This window comes from Mandrillus leucophaeus, unplaced genomic scaffold (genome assembly GCF_000951045.1).
Source record: "Mandrillus leucophaeus isolate KB7577 unplaced genomic scaffold, Mleu.le_1.0 Scaffold407, whole genome shotgun sequence".
In the NCBI taxonomy this organism is placed as follows: domain Eukaryota; kingdom Metazoa; phylum Chordata; class Mammalia; order Primates; family Cercopithecidae; genus Mandrillus; species Mandrillus leucophaeus.
The window spans coordinates 1069738-1091150 of NW_012104332.1; the positions used below are offsets into that span (position 1 = coordinate 1069738).

General features: G+C 37.0%; 1 protein-coding gene across 3 annotated transcripts in view; it reads right to left on the reverse strand.

The window, feature by feature from the left end:
• Positions 1–21413, reverse strand: part of HOMER1 (homer scaffolding protein 1) — a 154500-nt gene that overhangs the window by 70689 nt on the left and 62398 nt on the right. For all 3 annotated transcript variants that reach the window (XM_011992201.1, XM_011992202.1, XM_011992200.1), the window contains exons 2-3: positions 9770–9926; positions 3855–3986 (exon numbers count right to left, since the gene is read on the reverse strand). In XM_011992201.1, the coding sequence (XP_011847591.1) occupies positions 3855–3986; positions 9770–9926 (289 nt within the window). The remainder of the gene's footprint in view (positions 1–3854; positions 3987–9769; positions 9927–21413) is intronic.

Consider the following 21413-nt stretch of genomic DNA (forward strand, 5'->3'; position numbering starts at 1 on the left):
AAAATAGGTCACAGCGCCCACTTTTACCTCAGTAAAGTTATTCATTTTCTGAATAACTGACTCTACACAAGCAATATAGCCTCCAAACCAATTATAGCTTCTAATATGAAAATGACAGAAAATGAAACCTAATTCCAAACATTTGTGCACTATGAAGTATTTTGACAAATCTTATTCAAAACATCATGATATATCTAAGTTAGACTTCAGAGTCAGCTAGCTTACCAAAAGGACTCCTGGTTGGTCAGAAATAATTTACTAAGACTAAGGTAGGGGAAAGAATCAGTAAACATAAGCATACTGTGCTATGTTAATCATTGAGAAAACTGAATTTCACAAATATCCACTTGTAAACATCACAGTATTTATAAAACGCGTTTAAATTCTACTAAAATATAAACTCTCATAATACACAACACATTTTATTTTCACTAATACAAATAGCAATATTTACTATTTTCACTAACTGACATAACTAAAAATTAATTTCCGACGATTCCTAAACAGCTCATGTACAGCAGCAGAAAGGAATAATACTCAACGGTCTTTAAGATGGATAACAATTTCAAAACAAAAATTATTGTACATGAAACACTAATTCTTAGGAACTCATAGGAAACTATAAAACATCCTGGCCACAAAGCATATCTGTTTATGTTTTGGAAGTGGAAGCTAGTCTATCACTATTATCAGTGAGAATAAGTTAAGACTACATAATAACTACATTTAAAAACCCCAAATCTCTATGCAACTTAAAGTATCTGTTAGAGTTGGTAATTAAAACATGAAATTATAGTTCCTTTCTCAAATCCCCATAAATCAACTCTGATTTCATTTCCATCCTGGGAAGAAAAATTTTGGAAGGAAAGGGTTGTGATACTCTAATCTTGGAGAGATGGAGGAGGGTCAAAATTAAAGTCGTCATTATCACAACTTTTCCTTCTTACCTTAAACTTTGTCACTTCTACCTATAATCTGTAGCTCAGTAAAGTGAATTTGTGCTACTATACTCATCTAATTGAACAGAGTATCTCCAAACAGTAAAATACCTGAATACAAAGCTACAAGGGTCTCTCGCTCACATTGGTGGAAATGAAATCAAATCAAAACTTCTCTTTAAGTAATCTGAAATAGTATACAAGGTTTTTCTTACACTAATTTAACATTCCATAACAGTTAATGTTTAAAACCCTTCGCAACTTCATAAAAATCTACACTATTTCTAAGTTTTACATCCTTAGTTTTCAGCAAAAGAAAAAAGTGACAGCTTAGGTTTCCATGATAACAAAATACAACTTAGTAAGCACTCTAACAATCCAAGCATAGCTGGAATTTTGTTCATACCAGTCAATCTTAAGAGACCATACATATTTTTTTCAACGATGCTACTTTCCCTTATTTTGAGATGTCTTTGTCTAGAATTGCCTTCTCCAAACCGTTATAATGTTTTGACTTACTCATGGCTTTTAACTGATAAAACAAGCTAGAATATTTATGTACTTGCTTCGTTTATGTAAAATATCATAAACTCCTTTGAGCCTCCTACAGTCTGCAAAACACCAAAATTAGTCTACAAGGTAGCCTGAAAAATAAATTATGATTTTTTTTCTTCTTTGGATCAAAACATTCTGAAAAGACTGATCTTAAGCTCTTGGAACCAAGTTCTGTGAGTATATAAGCTCGAATTGGCTCCAAGAGCTTAAGAGCTGTTTCTCAATATTCAACCCACTCTCAAATACTAGGAGATTTACCACCAGTAAGGCTGGTCAAAAGTATATGCTAACTTTAAAGAAGAAAAAATCTAAAAAAACAAAATAAAAGCCATTCTCAGAGAAAAGTTCAAACAAGGGAAAAGAGTAGAATTGACAGAAGTTAATAAACTATTCCTTTACTACATTAGCTAGCTGCTCAGTAACTTGAAAGATGTCATGAAGAACTTAATTTATAGACAAAATTACTTAGCCCAAAAAGCATTTAAGGCATTTAAGCCAAGCTTATTTAAGAAAATAATCCACGATTTAGTTCTTGTATTGTCAAGTTAAGAAATTCGGCAAGTAGATATATTTAGAGATTTTTTTTGCTATAGTCTTTAATAGGCAATAAAAAAAAAAAAAAAAAAAAAAAACCCCACCAAGTTCTAAAAAGGTTCTGAATGATGGCAAAAGTATTAGAATAAACATAAAATTTCTCAACAAAACTGTTTATGGAAGAGCAATGTTCACTGGATACCTGTATCCTAGTTATGTTGAGAGACTTTGAATGTAAAACTCTTATCTTTACCACAGTTCAAGAAATATATTTAAAGAATAAGATGTGTATAAGAGAAACCAAAAAGATAATATTTGTTCGTTGTTGTTGTTTTTTGAGACAGTCTTGCTCTGTCACCCAAGCTGGAGTGCAAGTGGCGCAATCTCAGCTCACTGTCCTGGGTTCAAATGATTCTTGTGTCTCAGCCTCCCAAGTAGCTGGGATTACACAGGTATGTGCCACCATACCCAGCTAATTTTTTTATATTTTTAGTAGAAACCGGGTTTTGCCATGTTGACCAGGCTGGTCTCGAACTCCTGGCCTCAAGTGATCTGCCCACTTTGGCCTCTCAAAGTGCTGGGATTAAAGGCATGAGCCACTGTGCCCAGCTTTAATATTTGTGTTAATCATCCTATAGAAAATGATTTATAATCACCAAGGCAAAAGTTAAAATAGTCTTAAAATTCAGATTTAAGCCATAATTCATATCCAAAAGATAATAAAAACACTTGAAAACTGTGTTAAGAAATGTTTATAATTAGAAGAAAAAAAATAGATTCAATATATATTCACACCACCAAGTGTAAGATTTCTAAAAAGAACCCAGTTTAAGAATTTGAATACAGAATAATGTCTGTAAAGCAAAACAGCTTAAAGTTTAATGTAAATATAAATGGTGTATATCTATAAGAGCCTGATTTCTCTGCACTTGAAAAATTTCAACTCTCTAGCTTGAGTTTTATATCATATCCTGCATATACCAAATCACATGTAAAGTATTTAAAATATATGGTTATTCTTTTAACTGAATGCTTCAAACAGAGGTTTTAAGAATAAATCTTTAGGTCTGGTAGGCACAAGATCTGAAGAGAAAAGTGAGTTTTACTTTTCTCCTTGATCACTTAGTATACTGAGATTGTTTTTTCTTATGTATCTGTGTAACATCCACAAGAACCCAAGGTGCTGCTGGTATAAACATTACCTGCCTTTTGCTTATTGACAGGAGAACTGTCTTATTTCCAATATTCAGCCTGGTGATGCTTTGCATTTTATTGGCCTTTCTGGTCACTTGGTGAGTATTATCTAAAAAGTCCTCATGATGTCTATAGTATCTCAGTCTGCACTGCATCAGAGCTCGGAGTATTCCACATCCAGATAAAGCACAATTTCCCCTAAACACAGTAATCTGTATGTACCTGCTGTCACATCAAAATGCTGAAATCTATATCACTGTCAACTTGAGTTTTCACAATTCAAAAGACCTTGGTAACTGCCTACATTGCAGACCATCTCCAATTGAGGGTACTAATCTCTGACAAAAATCCATTCTGAAGTGATAATCCCCACCTTTTAATTCCTATCATACAGACAATTAACCACATAAATCCTTCTCAACCAATGGTAACTGTTTTTAATGTGTACAATACATTTTCCAAGTGACAGTAGCATCTAATGATCTCTTGCTTCTTGCTCTGAAGTCACTACTGTTGTTCTGAGAATATTAAATAAATTTCTCCTATATTTCATACTCTCCACTTGGTATTACATATTTAAGATATATGACTTGAAGATGAAGATTTTCATTCAAATTTTATGATTTAACTCACTTTCGAAAGATGATGCTCAGAGGAGAATCCCAATCCATAAACGGTGTTTGCCCGGCTATCAGCCCACTGGCCAAACTTCTGAGATGTTTTAGTAAATGTCATGTTTGGGGTGATGGTACTATTTATTATTGCCTAAAAAATAAAGCAAGTATGAGTAACCAGCAAAAAATCAGCAAGCAGGCATTTAAATACAAGACCATTCAGTTACATAAAAGCTTAGGATGATCAATAAGCCACAATGTTAAATACATAAAGATAGTTACAGAAATAGTTTCTGGCATTGTAAGTGATAGTGTGGAAATATGTTAACTAAAATATAAATATGACACTCTATCAAAAATTTCAATATTTTACACTCAAATAAGTTTACCTATGATCCAAAAAATGTCAGAGTTTTTAATGTGGTCAGTGTTTTCCTTTTCAATGTTTAGAATCGATATTTATTAATTTTGGATGATAATCACTAGAAGAAAGTAGGCCTTAATAGTGGTTTATTTAAAAGTAGGGTACCACCCTCTAACGAATCTTTCAAAAATGAAAATATACATAGAAAATATGACACTGATTTTCTTCTTCTTCTTCTTTTTTTGAGATGGAGTCTTGCTCTGTCGCCCAGGCTGGAGTGCAGTGGCGCAATCTCGGCTCACTGCAAGCTCCAACTCCCAGGTTCACGCCATTCTCCTGCCTCAGCCTCCTGAGTAGCTGGGACTACAGATGTCCGCCACCATGTCTGGCTAATTTTTTTGTATTTTTTTGGTAGAGACAGGGTTTCACCATGTTAGCTAGGATGGCCTCGATCTCCTGACCTCGGGATCCACCCGCCTCGGCCTCCCAAAGTGCTGGGATTACAGGCACGAGCCACCGTGCATGGCCGACACTGATTTTCTAAAATCCGTAACTGAGTTTTCTTCAAGGTGATTTACCTGAAATACATTATGATACAGAAAAGACTTGCAATCATTTAGCACTTTTTCCCTTTACTCAAGGAAAAAACAAACTTCTAAATATAGAGGTATTCCTTGCTATACTCGGGAGATTGGTTCCAGGACCCCTGTGTATACCAAAACCCGTGCATACTGAAGTCCCATAGTCAGCACTGCAGAACCTGCATATACGAGGTCAGTCCTCTAATACTTGGTTTTCACATCCTACAAATACTCCATTTTTCGATCCACATATAAGTGAACCTGCATAATTCAAACCAGTGTCAAGAGTCAATTGCATACTCATTGCTTTTCTCATAAAGTGGTGTAGATTCGTGATGTTGAGAATTGCTATCATTTTTGTTTCACACATAATTTCTTAGAAAACTAGTATTTTAGCATGTTACTAAATATTAACTTTGGTGATCACCATAATAAATTTCAACTATCATAAAATATTAACTCATTCTCTCTGCTAATACCATAAAAGTGAGGGGGAATCATTTTTTTAGTCTAATGCACTCCAAATTTAAGATTAGAAAGTGATTCCAATAGTAATAGCTAGATGTTAACAAATCCATAAGCAGTCATCTACTGAACTCTTATATGTGGAATGAAACATCAAGCATTTTCTGAACTAAATTTGCTTACCATGTGAGCATTTTCTAAACAAAACTAAATTTGCTTACCATGTGAACAACAGTATAAAAGGAAATATTTAAGAGATATGCAGGTATTGGAGAAGTCATAAAAATGAATGCATGACACCTGTCCTACTATTAAAAAAAACAGTAAATAGAGTGGCCCCTTCCTTTCTCTCAGACAGAAGATATGTCCACTGTAATTATATGAGAGCCCTTATCCTCAATTAAGTCTTTTTACCTCAGACAAAATTTGCATATTCATACTTATACAGTTTCCTTACCCTTCAGTTCAAAAACTGCTTTCCTTAGCATGTCATTTGGGATCTGTAAAATGTGGCTAATAACTGCTCTAACTTGAACGGCATCAAATGAAGTCATCAAATGAAAGACTAAATAGGAAATCATTTATTAACAAATGGTAAAGAATCATTCGTTTATTAAACTTTGAGTACCTTTTAAATGCCAAACACAGTTCTAAAAATTCGAGACACAACAAAAGGGGCAATGTAATTACAGATTACAGTCTGGAATAAGAGGAGTCAGTAAACACACAAGTAAATAAATAACTGACCAATATAATTTCAGACAGTAGTAAGTACTGTGAAGACCAAGATGTGAAAGAGTGAAAGGCAAGAAGTCAAGACTGGTAGGCACTGCCTTAGATTTGCTGGTCCTGAGGAGGGCACGTCTGAACTGGGATCTCTGTGTTTTCTAAAAGACAAGGGCATTTTAATACGTGACCCTAATAACTCAAAAGTGAGTCAACAACAGGTTTTATAGGTATCTAAGAAAACTGACCAATGTGCTGTTAGTTGGTCACTAAGCCCCCTCATTTTAACTATTTCAAATTAACTTCTTTCTGCTTTGACGAGTTTTCTTTTAATCTCCATTCTGATCCTTTCCTTGTCTCTGTATTACTTGTTCTTTAATGAAGAAAACCTTAAAATGATAGATGATCCCACACTTTTAAAAAGCTTTATTTCTTAGCTTCTTTGAGTAGAATGCATTTAAAAGAAAAATTTTAGTTCTTTAAAATAAATATGTCTCTCAACCCTGGAGTTCTAGTCCTTTTAAGGAAAAGAGGTAGAAATGCAGAGTCATTACTACCTCATGTACGGATCACACAGAGTGCCCTGATCCTGGCCCTTGACCATGCTGAGGTCTCTGTAGCATAATCAGAAAACCTTAAAGCAAACTTCATATGCACAGCAGAGGGTTTAAGTGAGAACAAGTGCATGTTTTCTAGGCAGGGCACTTAAGGGGTTTCCAACTCAATCAGGAAGAGCAGAAGTAGGGGGTGAGATGGAGAAAACACTTGTTTAGCTGAGTCAAATAAACCACTACTGCTGACTTAAAAAACAACCACTTCTGTAGGAACTGCAGCAGTTAATAGCATCAGTTTAGAAAAGTAATTAGAAAATGTGATAGAAAATATAACTCTGCTACAGAAGATAGATTTTGTTAAAAGAATACAAAAAGCTTTTCAAAAGACATTTATGATTCTAATAATTACAATCAGTAATGTATATCAGAAATGGAAAAATGCAAGAGCAACATTTCATATCGCTTCAGTGGGAAGAACACATGTGGATTATGTGTTAATCACTAAAATTCCTTCCTTTAAAATAACTCAAAGTATTTTAATCTGGTGAAGGTTAAGTTAGCAAATGAAATCTATTTAATCACTTCCATATGGTTTCTTTTCTTGGACATTGCACAACTCAGTTGATCTTTATTTCTATACAATATTTAACCCTCCTTTCTAATAAAGGAGGATTGTTATCTTTTTCTGTTATCTCTGTTAACCCTCCTTTCTAATAAGGGAGGCATGTTATCTGTCATTTGGGCCCAGAAACAAAACAGATTACAGAGAACTCAAGGTTCAAATAAGGGAAAAGAAACACTCTAGAGTCTCAGGTTATAATATTTAGTATCTGTCAAACTTCACTAAACCAGACAGTTACAAAATATGACAAAATTATTCTTCACTAAATAAAGCTTTACAGAAACGAACTATTTCTATTTCTCAAGTCTTTTAAATCCTCCAAGCAAAAATGAAAAAAATCAATTATTCAAGTAAATACATGTTACTTATATACAAGACACAAAGTGCAAATAGCCCTTGGGGTCTTATAATCTAGTTAACCTAGTTAAGGAGATAAGGAATGAGTACACAGAAAAATCAGACAAAAAGTTTAGCATTAAATTAAATTATCTTTTATTCCCTACATAACACTAGCCAATAATCGCCTGATACTAACATTAATAACAATAGCAGTGAGTGTTTGTATTGTGATTACTATACACATTATGTTTTTGCCTAAATTTATTTACTCTTCACAACAACGCTATGGTGTAATGACGTACGTATTTTTATTCACTCCTTTTTACAGACAAGAAAATTGAGGCATACAGAAGTTGTGTTTTTTTGTGCTCCTCCCCCCCGCCCTTAAGAGACAGGTCTCACTCTGGATGTAATCATAGCTCACTACAGCTTTGACTTCTTTAGCTCAAGGGGTCCTCCAGTCACAATACCCTGAGTAGCTAGGACTACAGGCAAGCACCAATACGGCTGGCTAATTTTTTTTCTATTTTTTTTTGTAGAGATGGGATCTCACTGTGTTACTCAGGCTGGTCTCAAACTCCTGGTCTCAAGTTATCCTCTTGCCTCAGCCTCCCAAAGTGGTAGAATTACAGGCACAAACCTCAGTGCCCAGCCCTGCATGCAGAAGCTAAATAGTTTGCTCAAGATCAGATGGTGATATGGTTTGGCTCTGTGTCCCCACCCAAATCTCACCTTGAATTGTAATCCCCATGTGTCAAGGGTGGAACCACGTGGAGGTAATTGAATCATGGGGGGAAGTTTCCCCCATGCTGTTCTTGTGATAGTGAGTCTCACCAGATCTGATGGTTTTATAAGCATCTGGCATTTCCCCTGCTTGCTCTCATTCTCTCTCCTGCCGCCCTGTGAAGACATACCTTCTGCCACGATTGCAAGTTTCCTGAGGCCTCCCCAGCCATGTGGAACTGTGAGTCAATTAAACCTCTTTCCTTTATAAATTACCCAGTCTCCGGTATTTCTTCATAGAAGTGTGAGAATGGACTAATACAGAGGGAAAGCAGATGGTAGAAACAAAAATTCAAACCAGACAGTCTGGCTCTACAGTGTGTGCACTTAACCCCTTCATTTAATTGCAAAAATTCCTGGAAGTGGAAAGGCCTCATGGCTTTAAGAAACTGAAGACCTCATCTTTCTACACACTTTAAAACTAGAATCTTAGAATCTGATTTTTCTTTGGAATTTCTTTCTCTAAGTGAGTTCTATGAAGTTCATTGATGATAAAAGGATCCCCCGTCCAGGCGCAGTGGCTCACGCCTGTAATCCCAGCACTTTGGGAGGCTGAGGCAGGCAGATCACGATGTCAGGAGTTCAATACCAGCCTGGCCAACATGGTGAAACCCTGTCTCTACTAAAAATACAAAAATTATCTTGGCATGGTGGTGCATACCTGTAATCCCAGCTACTGGGGAGGCTGAGGCAGGAAAATCGCTTGAACCTGGGAGGCAGAGGTCGCAGTGAGCCAAGATCGCACCACTATACTCCACGCTGGGCGACAGAGCAACAGTCTGTCTCAAAAAGAAAAAGGGAACCCCCCGCCAACCCTTCTGAAGAGCACACTATCCACTAAGCACTGATTTAAGTGCTTTGCAGATATTAACTCATTTAATCCTTACAACTACCAATACTGAGTTGAGAACAGTGAGGCTCAGAGAAGTAATCTGCCCAAAGACAAAACACTCAGTAGATGGTGGAGTTGAGATCTGAACCCAGGCAGTCCTTGCTCCTGTTACATTATCTGCCTCTCCTAAAAATAAAATAGGATTTGTCCTTATACTTTCTCTTCAGAGAAGAAATGTCAGCTTTAGTATTGACACTGACAAACTTCATAAGACATAGGGACTTTGATCTGCTACTAGTCTATAGCAGTATATTTGAAAAGAATTAGAGCTCCTAGAATTCTAGACCATGTCTATTCTGTCCACCACTATACTGCTAGTACCTGGCATAATGCCTGACACATAACAGATATGCAATGAATATTAAATAAACAGAATGATCTCAAATTTGTAGAATATTTTGGCATGTAATATAATAAAGTGGTTAATCAAAGTAATTTAGTGGACAAAACATGTTGCTACCTTAATAATCAGTTTTGTTTCTTAAAAGTTTTAAGAACTCAAAAGGAAACATTTTATATTAATGAAGATAAAATCCTCTGAATAAAACTAAAATGCCATACTGAAAAAAGCAAGAACAGCCAAATCATTCAAAGTAAACGTAGCTTACCTTTGAGCCATCTAAACTGATTATCCTATACACATTTCTTGTGCTGTCATAGAAATAAGACACAGTAACTGCATGCTTGCTGGTGGGTACCCAGTTCTTCTTTGTGTTTGGGTCAATCTGGAAGACATGAGCTCGAGTGCTGAAGATAGGTTGTTCCCTGCAGGGCAGAAAAGAAAATGATGAAATGAAAGCAGCCATTTTTATTTTACTAGACAAGAGAACATGAAAACTGCAAGGATGATTCTGCTTAATCAACAATTTCCACATACCTGAAAGAGAAACTTTCAAATTTGCATATTCTAAGTATTCAGTCATAAGGTTTCTAAAAACAATTACAGTCAATCCTCATTATTTGAAGATTCTGTACATGTGCATTCACCTACTCACTAAAATTTATCTGTAACCCCCAAATCAATACTGTGGCACATTCTTAGTCTTTCATAGATACACACAGGACAGTGCAAAACCATGCGTCACCTGACATGGCACATTTCCATCTGAAGCTAAACAAAGTGACATTGCCTTCTTGTTTCAGCTCTCATACTACATACACAAGTGTCCCTTTTGTGGTCTATTTAGCACCATGTTTTTCACATTTCACACTTTGTTGGTGCTTTTACTGTTTAAAATGTCCCATAAGCATCATGCTGAAGTGTTCCCAGATGCTAGCTGTTCCTAGGTGCAAGAAGGCTGTGATGTGGAGAAAATATGTGTGTTAGATAAGTTTCACTGAGTCATGAGTTACAGTGCTGTTGGTCATCAGTTCAATGTTAATGCATTAACAATATATATTAAGCAAGATGTCTTTAAATAGAAACACATCTAAAACATGGTTATGTACTGATTAGTTGATGAAAATGTCGTGAGCAGAGGCTTGTGGGAACATGACACAGTATTTTTCCCTAAGAGCAATGGTTCAGTACAGTATTTGCTAACTTAGTGTTGCTAGCACCTTCATGGAAGATGTGAATAATGAGAATAAACTATGCTCTGCTAAAATACAAGTATCTTATATTTGACCCTTACAAAGTTAATATTTTTACCCACTTAAAACCACATTAAAAACCCATGTAAACATATTTTACCCATCTAAAGCCCAGAATAATCTGGGAATAGGTAAAGAACTTACTGGGAAAACATACATTTACTATAATCTCTACTATACTTAAAAGTCTATGGAAAATAAAGTTGCTGAAACCACAAATATCTCTTACTTAGATCAAGTAAGGCACTAAAGATACAGAGATTTTTAAAATTACAAAGAACAAAAACTAATAAAAAATACTTACTTAAAATATCATTACAGAATTCTTTATAGTATGAACAAGCATGAGATGGTCTATATATATGGAAGCATCATAATTCAAAAATTTCCAAGTTCTGAGTAAAAATTATCTTGGAAGCAGCATTTATCAAGCTTTTTTTTTTAACAGCCCAAATAAAACTCATCTCTTTCATTTCACTACACATATTTCTTTTCTAAAGCAGTTCAAGGTCATAAAGAAAATTTTAATTGGTAATATTTAATATTAAGTAAATTAATTTTAAAATTATAAATTTGAAGAAAGGAAGGGTAAATATGGAGAGGAGAAAAATTAGAAAAACAGGCAAGGCAAATATGAGTCCACGGCAAAATGGCTCTTAAGGTTAATAAGAGGTTGGATGACTCCTTATATCCATTTCAACCCTTAGAGAGTTGTGTGAAAGGGAGGTACCTTCCCTGTAGGTAATCTGGCTCTTTCCCAGTTTTATTTCTGGAAACCTCCTATACAACTTTTCTTATTAAAGAGTCTCTCTTAAAAGAAAGTGATATATTTTGTGCCACTCCCTAAAATATGAAGTGGTGCCATTACTTCTTGTTTAACTGCCATTATATATGGATTCATTTAATAATTATTAACAATCTGGCAAAGCACTGTACCAGGATAATGAACTCTGAATTGGGAATAGGCCTTATTCACTCCCTCTTTCCCCATCCTCAACCACTGACTTTCAGTGAGGCTGGTGCTATAAGCTTGGGTTATCTTCCAAAAGCCCTGCAACCCCTATTTTTCTTTTTTCACCTTCTAGTTAAAGTCTGAGGTAAAAGTACTGTTGGTCAGGCTGAGAGTGGTTACTTACAAGTCACAGGGACATCTAATCATACACAACTCTATTAAGGCACATAAGGAAGGGAGGTAGGACACTATTCTTTACTAACTCGATTACTTGATTTTTTTGTTGTTTTCATTTGATAGGGGTTAAATTTGCTAAATTCACTAAATAACACAAGTTGGTGATTATAGGAATGTGTTCTAATAAATGTATTTTCTAAAACAGTAAATTAGTTATTAAGACAATGATACTGCTTTTGCAAGCTTTCTACAACCAATCAACAAATCCTTACTCAATGGAAATGCAATGTTTTTAGTATGGTAAAGACTTTCTACATCATATTGAGTCATACATTTAATTAATCCACACAATTTCCTTTCAGAATAAAAATCTTTAAACTAGCTATCTTATAAGCAAATGACATTTCAATATCAACTAAGTACATAGCTTTCTTCAATTCTCTTCTGAATAGCTGGTTTTTTAAAGAAAATTATAGTTTAAGATTTCTGTGGTCAAAAGCCTGCACTTCAAAGTCTATATGATGAAGACTAGGGAAATAATTTTCACTACAGATACAGGGAACAGAATTCCTAGAAGTAATGAGGATGTTACTGCATCTGACAGGGCATACTAATAAACGATTCAAACTTTTATTGAATATCTATTATATGCCAAGATGTAGGATCCAGATGGTCCCTGCCCTTGAAAAATTCAATTTGGTGAGAAAAGATGGGTATGTTAAAAGCAAAATGCTCTCCAGTATGATAGATTCTCTAAAAATAAGTAACTGACAGCTATGATAGAAAACGGATGCCTAAACAGAGTTTGAAACAAACTGTTGCACAGTGAGAGGAGGGCTAAGTACACTGTGTAGCAAGAACCTTAGTACAGGTAAGTATGAGTGCCTTTGAAGAATGAGGCTAGAATGAAAAAATAGAGAATGAAAAAAGAGAGAAGACAGTTCATGAGGGTGTCTACTGAAAGCTATTGAGAGATTATAAGCAGGGAACAGTTATTTATTTATTTATTTTTGAACAGATGGGTTCTCACTATATTGCCCAGGCTGGTCTTGAACTCTTGCCACAAGCAATCCTCCCACCTCAGCCTCCCAAGTTGCTAGGATTACAGGAGTAAGCCACTTAGCTCAGCTTCAGCTTTGCATTTTAGAAAGATAAATCTGGGCCACGTGTGGTGGCTCATGTCTGTAATCCCAGCACTTTGGGAGGCCAAGCTGGGCAGATCACTTGAGCTCACAAGTTCAAGACCAGCTTAAGCAACATGACAAAACCAAAATTAGTCTGGCGTGGTGGTGCACACCTGTAGTCCCAGCTACTTGGGAGGCTGGGGTGGGAGGCGGAGGTTGCAGAGAGCCAAGATCATGACACTGCACTCCAATTTGTGTGACAGAGTCAGACCCTGTCATATACATGCACAAAACTCGGCCGCAATAAAAAGAACGTGGATTGGAGAGAAACACTGGACACAGGGAGACTAGTCAGAACCTTACTAAAGGACTGCAAATATTAACAAATGAAGATGGGAGTTTAGGGAATAGGATGAAGATGTGATAAGGGATTAAAGGTAAATTTAGGAAGTAGTGTCAGTAGGTAAGTAATAGATTGGATATAGGGCAGTGGTTCTCAAACTGGGGTGATTTGTTCCTCGGGACATTTCACAATGTCTGGACACATTTTTGGCTGTCACAATGAGGGAAACTGCTGTCGGCATCTAGTGGGTAGCATCCAGGGATGCTGCTAAACATCTACAATGCACAAGACAACTTTCCACAACAAATAATTTTCAATTGTGCCAGGGTTGAGAAATCCTGATGTATAAGACAAAGAAGGAATTTGAGTCTCCTGAGTTTCTAGTTTGGGTAACTGAAAAGAAGACAGTGACACTAGCAAGGATGGGACACAGAAAGTAAAGTCTAAGACTGGGGAAGTGGAAGGGGAAGATGAGGTCAGTTTTGAAGGAGTTCAGATGCCTACAGGGTTTGGATATAGAACTCTTGGGTCAGGAACTTAAAAACACTAGTTTGGAGCTCAGAGAAAACCAGGCTGGCATGCAGAGTTTGGGGAATCACCAGATTTTATGATGGGTATGTTTCAACACTAAGCATGTCCATAAATTTCATTTAGAAAAAAGCTGTAGAAGAAGCAGTAGAGAAGCTATATCTAAAATCTTTAAGAGATTTACATATACCTGAAATCTTAAAAAGCTATCTTAAAAATCTAGCTCTTAATCTCTTAAAAAGACCTGTAATGCATTTGAAATTGATTGTTCCAAATGTCCAGGTATTAAAGCTAATATCCTTTCATAAACTGTATAGCACTCATAAAGGTTAGACACTACTTTCTTTACAACAATTCACACAAATACTAACTGGATCAAATACCAGCATTTCCCAAAGTGTATTTATATTGAACAACAGTCTGAGAAATGAATGTTCCATGTTTAAATAAGTTTCGCAAACACTACGTTACATTCTAAAACATTTATAATGTACATTAGTATGTTAAAGTTTCTGAGAAGTTCTGCAGTAAAGAAGCCAATCTAACACCAAATAATCCAGCATCTGGCAAATTATTTGACCTCAGAACTCTTTCATGTAATTACTTACATCTCCTACGATTTATATTTATGGCTATAATATGAGAATCAAAATCAAAAGACAATTCTGAGGTAAATATCTCACTGAAAGTTGGTCTGTGAGACCAACTGAAATGGATAGTTTACCATCTTTACTGATATTACTAACTATATTCATAATATAAAATTAAAGCCTTATTCAGTAATGACTACAGTATTATTTCTTAAATGGGTACTTGTTAAGAACACTCAAAGTATCTCTTCTAAGAAACTAAAAATTATTCCTAAAAAATTACTCTAAAAATCAATTTTAAAGACAAATAGATCCATTACGGGTGCAGTGGCTCACGCCTGTAATCCCAGCAGTTTGGGAGGCCGAGGCGGGTTCATCACTTGAGGTCAGGAGTTCAAGACCAGACTGGCCAACATGGTGAAACCCCATCTCTACTAAAAATACAAAGTAATCCCAGCTACTCGCGAGGCTAAGGCAGGAGAATCACTTGAACCCAGGAGGTGAAGGTTGCAGAGAGCCAAGATCACATCCCTGCACTCTAGCCTGGGCGACAGAGCGAGACTCCACCTCAAAAACAAAAACCAAAAGAAACCAGAAAACCACAACAGTTCTGGAATGCTTTAAACTAGCTTAGAGCAGCAAAACCACACACACACACACACACACACACACACACACACACACTTTAATCATAGAGCACCATCTATTCGGTAACTTCTTACATCAATAACCAGAACAATAAGCAATTCAAACTACTTTACTGATGTAAGAATAGCTTACTGGAGTATTTTTCTGTTGATTCATAAAATAATTCTAGGAATTGGTGTAACAATAATTCTCAAGTTCTTCATCTTGAGCTACAGCTCTGTAAAAGTACTACATACAGTGATGGATGCTAAAACTTACTATGGATGTGGAAAACTGGAATAATGTTAAGATAACCCTGAGGAAAAAAGTAGTAAAATCAGAATTTTATTTTAAAAACAAGACTTACTCAAACTCCCTAGAGCTGACATAAAGAATTACTACACTTAGCTCTCAGGCATCTGCGCAATAAGAAAGAAATGAGGATCATAAAAAACTAGAGCAAAATAGAAAACTATTTTCCAAAAGATACATAAGTTCTAGGTCTAGAAAAAAAGCAGACAGTTAATATTCATCACTTGGATAGCTCTGATTTTTAAAAATCAATGATGATGCTGTTTTAAAGTTACCAATGAAGTCTATACTTCCACAAATATTGTATGATTAATCAGTAAATCTTCATCCCAAGAGAGTGCAAAGGCATAGGTCCAATAAATACAATCAAACTCAAGGAAAGGAAGAGAAATTGTATATTTCCTAGTCTACCTTTAATGCCTAGCTTAGAAGTGTCCTTTTCAGGTATGTAAGTACAAATGGCTACTGTAGCAAAGGAGATTATAAGGAAGGTTATTGTTTCAAATAATTATCTTTCTTTTTAATTTTCCAAAAGAAAGTAGCCTGAAAGTATTCTAAGTATTCTAATAAGTATTAGAAATAAGGCTGGTAATATTTTCCACTGAGGATTTGACTCTGCTGCAAACCCTGTTGGCTGACTATCTACCAACTGTTCTTCCTTGCTGCTCCCCAATAAACCTCAGATACTCTACCCTCTTCATGTGACCATGAGCTTCACTAAGGATAATCATGAAAATCCCATTCTTGCCAGAAGTTGGGTTAGGAATGGACCTCTGAAACAATTCCAAGAAATAACCAAGAAAAGTTTGCCAGAAACTTCTAGGTACACTCACAGACAGTACACATGTAAGAAGGAATATTCTCTGAAACGATACGTTTGCATGTGACATCAGGACCTAAAGAAATCCTTAGTGCTATGAGGGGCGCAGACCCGAGAACGAAGCCAATATTCTCTGTTAATAATAGCATATGGAAAAACAAAGACTCTGGTTCCTTGATGATGTTACTGAACCAACAAATCAGCTTATCTCCAGGCTTCTATATGATAATAAGTTTGCTAATTGTTTCAAACAGTTGTCATTTAAAAAACTATGCAAATGAAAACTGAGGAAAGAGGTTTACTTACAACAAACTTTGCAATAACATGCCCCCCAATAACTGATTGGTGGTAGTTCAGAACTGTACAAGCTACACACTGGTCATTCATTCACTTCATAACACCACCCCACAGTATACACAATTTGATTTTGGGGTCCCCATTTAAAATTGTAGAACCAACAGAGCAATTTATAAGAATAACTGCATTGAGATGGGTGGGAAGAGGAAGAAATGGAAAGGGAAATGTGGAAATGGCAAAAGTTCACCACTAGTTTACTTTCTGCAATAAGGATTTAAAATCCAAAGCTTTTAATTTAAAAAAAAAAAAAAAAAAAAAAGCAATATAAGAGCTTATTAGAGCTACGGAAGCAACCACTAAAAGAAATAAAAATTACAATTTTTAAAAGTAGTTGCCTCTGGGGATGGGGCTCAATGAAGGAAGGGATAAGACAGGGGCAATTACTTCTCTTTCTTATCCTTTAAGTATTGTTTAATTTTTCTTAACCTTGTATAAGTATTAAAATATCTTTCTAAAATGGCACTGTGAAGAAATTACACTTAGATAACAATTAACGATGGAAAATAATGCTTTAGGGGCCATTTTTGAACACTGCCAAAGAATCACAGAATGACAATTTTAATAGGTTGGAACTCAACTGAGAGAAATAAGGGAAAGTAGGAGAGGAGCAGAAATCTAAACATGCCTAACTGTAGGTCTGCAGGTGCTCAAGGTACATCTAATCCCCGACAAAAACATCCTCCTTGATTTGAAGTGAACAGGAAAGTAAGACAAAAAGCATTCTACCCTCAGCTTGCCTTTGGGTGACTGAAGTGGCAAGAGAAGCTGAACAATACTTGTTCAGGTCAAAATAAGAATGGCAAGGATAAGTCCAGGAATAGACGGACACTAATTACCATTTAACTTGATAGGTAATGGCTGGAGAATTTAGTTTCAGTGCCACTATGAAGTGACATAGCATGACTTCGGATGCAGCAGCTCAAGTACTGGAATTTCCTAGAAAGAATTATCCTGTACAACTTAATAATATAAATTGAAACTCTACACGATTATCAGGGAACTGGTTTAAATCTCACCACACCCTCTCTTTCTCACACATACAACCTACCCTAAGAAAAATCTCATTAAGATACCTGTTTTGGCCGGGCGCGGTGGCTCAAGCCTGTAATCCCAGCACTTTGGGAGGCCGAGACGGGTGGATCACGAGGTCAGGAGATCGAGACCATCCTGGCTAACATGGTGAAATCCCGTCTCTACTAAAAATACAAAAAAAACTAGCCGGAGGAGTTGGCGGGCGCCTGTAATCCCAGCTACTCAGGAGGCTGAGGCAGGAGAATGGCGTAAACCCGGGAGGCGGAGCTTGCAGTGAGCTGAGATCCGGCCACTGCACTTCAGCCTGGGCGACAGAGCGAGACTCCGTCTCAAAAAAAAAAAAAAGAGATACCTGTTTTGATGCTGCTCAGAGATTATGACTGCATAATCTAACATACTACCGACTGTATGTTCCTATACCATGATATGTGTAATAAGCTGATTGCTTATACATACAATGTTCTTTTTTCAAAACCATATACAAACTTTGAAGAATGCAAAGGTTTTTCTAATGGCTACCCAACACATAGTTATACTGCAATAACTCCACCTAGTGATGAACCAAAAACATAGCAGGTGCATGTTTTTTAAAACCTGGAAGTTACTCTGTAGCAAATACAAAATTGTAAAGTAACCCTGCTGTAATAGAGGTATCAAGACTTCTGGAAGGAGTTATTTTTCGGTTTGTTTTTGGTATGATCTGGCCAGGCACAGTGGCTCACCTCTGTAGCCCTAGTGCTCTGGGAGGCCAAAGAGGGAGGACTGCTTGAGCTCACGCAAGATCTTGCCTCTACAAAAAATTTAAAAATTAGCTGGGTGTGGTGGCACATGCCTATAGTCTCAGCTACTCAAGAGGCTGAGGCAGGAGGATCATTTGAGCCCAGGAGTTGGAGGCTGCAGTGAGCTATGATTGTACCACTGCATTCCAGGATGGGTGACAGAGGAAGACCCTGTCTCTTTTAAAAAGAAAAAAAAAAAAGAAGTATGACCTGGATTCCTTGATCTTTTAATCTGTTAAGCGAACACTGAAATTAAAGGTTTTAAAAAGTAATTGTTTGCATTACAGTTGAGTATCAGAAATACTTTCATGACATTATTTAACTGGCATATTTGAAGAAAATATCAAATCTAAAATTTCCATTTGGAAATTAAGATTCTTAAATTATAAAAATACACTTAAAGAGTAACAATACTGTGTACTTTTTTTTTTTTTTTTTTTTTTTGAGACCCAGTCTCGCTCTGTCGCCCAGGCTGGAGTGCAGTGGCGCCAACTCGGCTCACTACAAGCTCCGCCTACTGGGTTCACGCCATTCTCCTGCCTCAGCCTCCTGAGTAGCTGGGACTACAGGCGCCCCCCACCACACCCGGCTAACTTTTTGTATTTTTCAGTTGAAACGGGGTTTCACTGTGTTAGCCAGGATGGTCTCAATCTCCTGATCTCGTGATCCGCTTGCCTTGGCCTCCCAAAGTGCTGGGATTACAGGTGTGAGCTACTGTTTACATTTCTTATATGTCACCTTTCACTTTAAGAGTAGTTTTTATAATCTATAGACCATGGTATTAGTTATTAAGAGATTTTAGTACTTACTCTTGGGCACTTTCATAAGTAGCCATAAAAAATTAAGGAATATGCTGAAATTCAGAGTAAAAATCAAGCAACCTCATTCAATGTACATTTAAGCAACATCTTCAATGTTCAAAGAAACTTGCTTGCTATGTATTAAATAACTGCCAAGTGACTTTGTCCTTGCCACCCATTAAAAACCCTATCCATGGGGGCCGGGCGCGGTGGCTCAAGCCTGTAATCCCAGCACTTTGGGAGGCCGAGACGGGCGGATCATGAGGTCAGGTGATCGAGACCATCCTGGCTAACACGGTGAAACCCCGTCTCTACTAAAAATACAAAAAATGAGCCGGGCGAGGTGGCGGGCGCCTGTAGTCCCAGCTACTCAGGAGGCTGAGGCAGGAGAATGGCGTAAAGCCGGGAGGCGGAGCTTGCAGTGAGCTGAGATCCGGCCACTGCACTCCAGCCTGGGCGGCAGAGCGAGACTCCGTCTCAAAAAAACAACAACAACAACAAAAAAAAACCTATCCATTTCAGGTAAAATGCCAGTGTTTAAAAATACATCAAAAAGTATGCTTGATATACCACATTTAAAATTACATTATTAGGCTGGGTGTGGTGGCTCACACCTGTAATCCCAGCACTTTGGGAGGCTGAGACAGGCAGATTGCCTGAGCCTAGGAGTTCAAGACCAGCCTGGGCAATATGGGGAAACTCCATCTCTACAAAAAATTAGCCAGGCATGGTGGCGCACACCTGTGGTCCCAGCTACTTGAGAGGCTGAGGCAGGAGAAATCACCTGAGCCAGGAAAGTCAAAGCTGCAGTGAGCTGAGATCATGGCCACTGGCCAAAAGAGGAGATCCTGTCTCAATAATAATAATAATAATAATAATAATAATAATTAAATAAATTACATTTAGAATTGATATGGCACATTCCATTCTATTTGACTTTAAATATTCTCCTCTTCCCATATGATTTCCACTAACTCAAGCTAAATTCTGAGAACTGACAGTATATGCCTGGGAAATCTAAAGAAAGTAACCTCTTGTTAATAACTAGAGTTTAATTCTTGTTAATATAGGTAGTACTATTTAACCTATTGCCAAATAGATTAAACTCCTGGTGTTTTATTAAAAATCTAAGCGATTTCCCAATAGACATCCAGTTCTTAAAAACTTTATTTATTTTTGAGACAGAGTCTAGCTCTGTCACCAGGCTGGAGTGCATTGGCATGACCTCGGCTCATTGCAACCTCCATCCCCTGGGTTCAAATGATTCTCCTGCCTCAGCCTCCCAAGTAGGTAGGATGACAGGTGCGCACTACCATGCTCAGCTAATTTTTGTATTTTTAGTAGAGATGGGGTTTCACCATGTTGGCCAGGACAGTCTCGATTTCTTGATCTCGTGATCTGCCTGCCTCGGCCTCCCAACGTGCTGGGATTACAGATGTGAGCCACCGCGCCCAGCCTTAAAAACTTTAAAAACAAATGAATTAGGCTGGGTGCAGAGGCTCAGACCTGTACGCACTTTGGGAGGCCGAGGCAGGCGGATCACTTGAGGTCAAGACCAGCCTGGCCAACATGGTGAAACCGTGTCTCTACTAAAAATAAAGAAATCAGCTGGGTGTCATGGCAGGGGCCTGTAATCCCAGCTACTCGGGAGACTGAGGCAGGAGAATGGCTTGAACCTGGGAGGCTGAAGTTGCAGTGAACCGAGATTGCACCATTGCATTCCAGCCTGGGCAACAAGAGTGACACTCCATCTAAAAAAAAAAAAAACACACAAAAAAAACACAAAAAAACCCTAATAAAATGTTGTTATAAAGGCCATTTAAGTGCTAATATCACCTTCAACAAACAATCATAATACTCTTAGGTACACTTTTCTTTTATACTTACTACAAACTAAATGAGTGGATACTCAGTCCATATAATATCTAAACAAATAAATATTCTAATAAGTAAACTCAAGATTGGAGAGAAAGATCCGGAGATACTTGACCAAAATGTTAACATATGTGAAATTTGAAAAGTGGATATGTGTATAGTATTCCCTGTATTATTGTGAATATTTAAAGTTGCTCAAAACAAATAATAACGGCCGGGCGCGGTGGCTCAAGCCTGTAATCCCAGCATTTTGGGAGGCCGAAACGGGCGGATCACGAGGTCAGGATATCGAGACCATCCTGGCTGACACGGTGAAACCCCGTCTCTACTAAAAATACAAAAA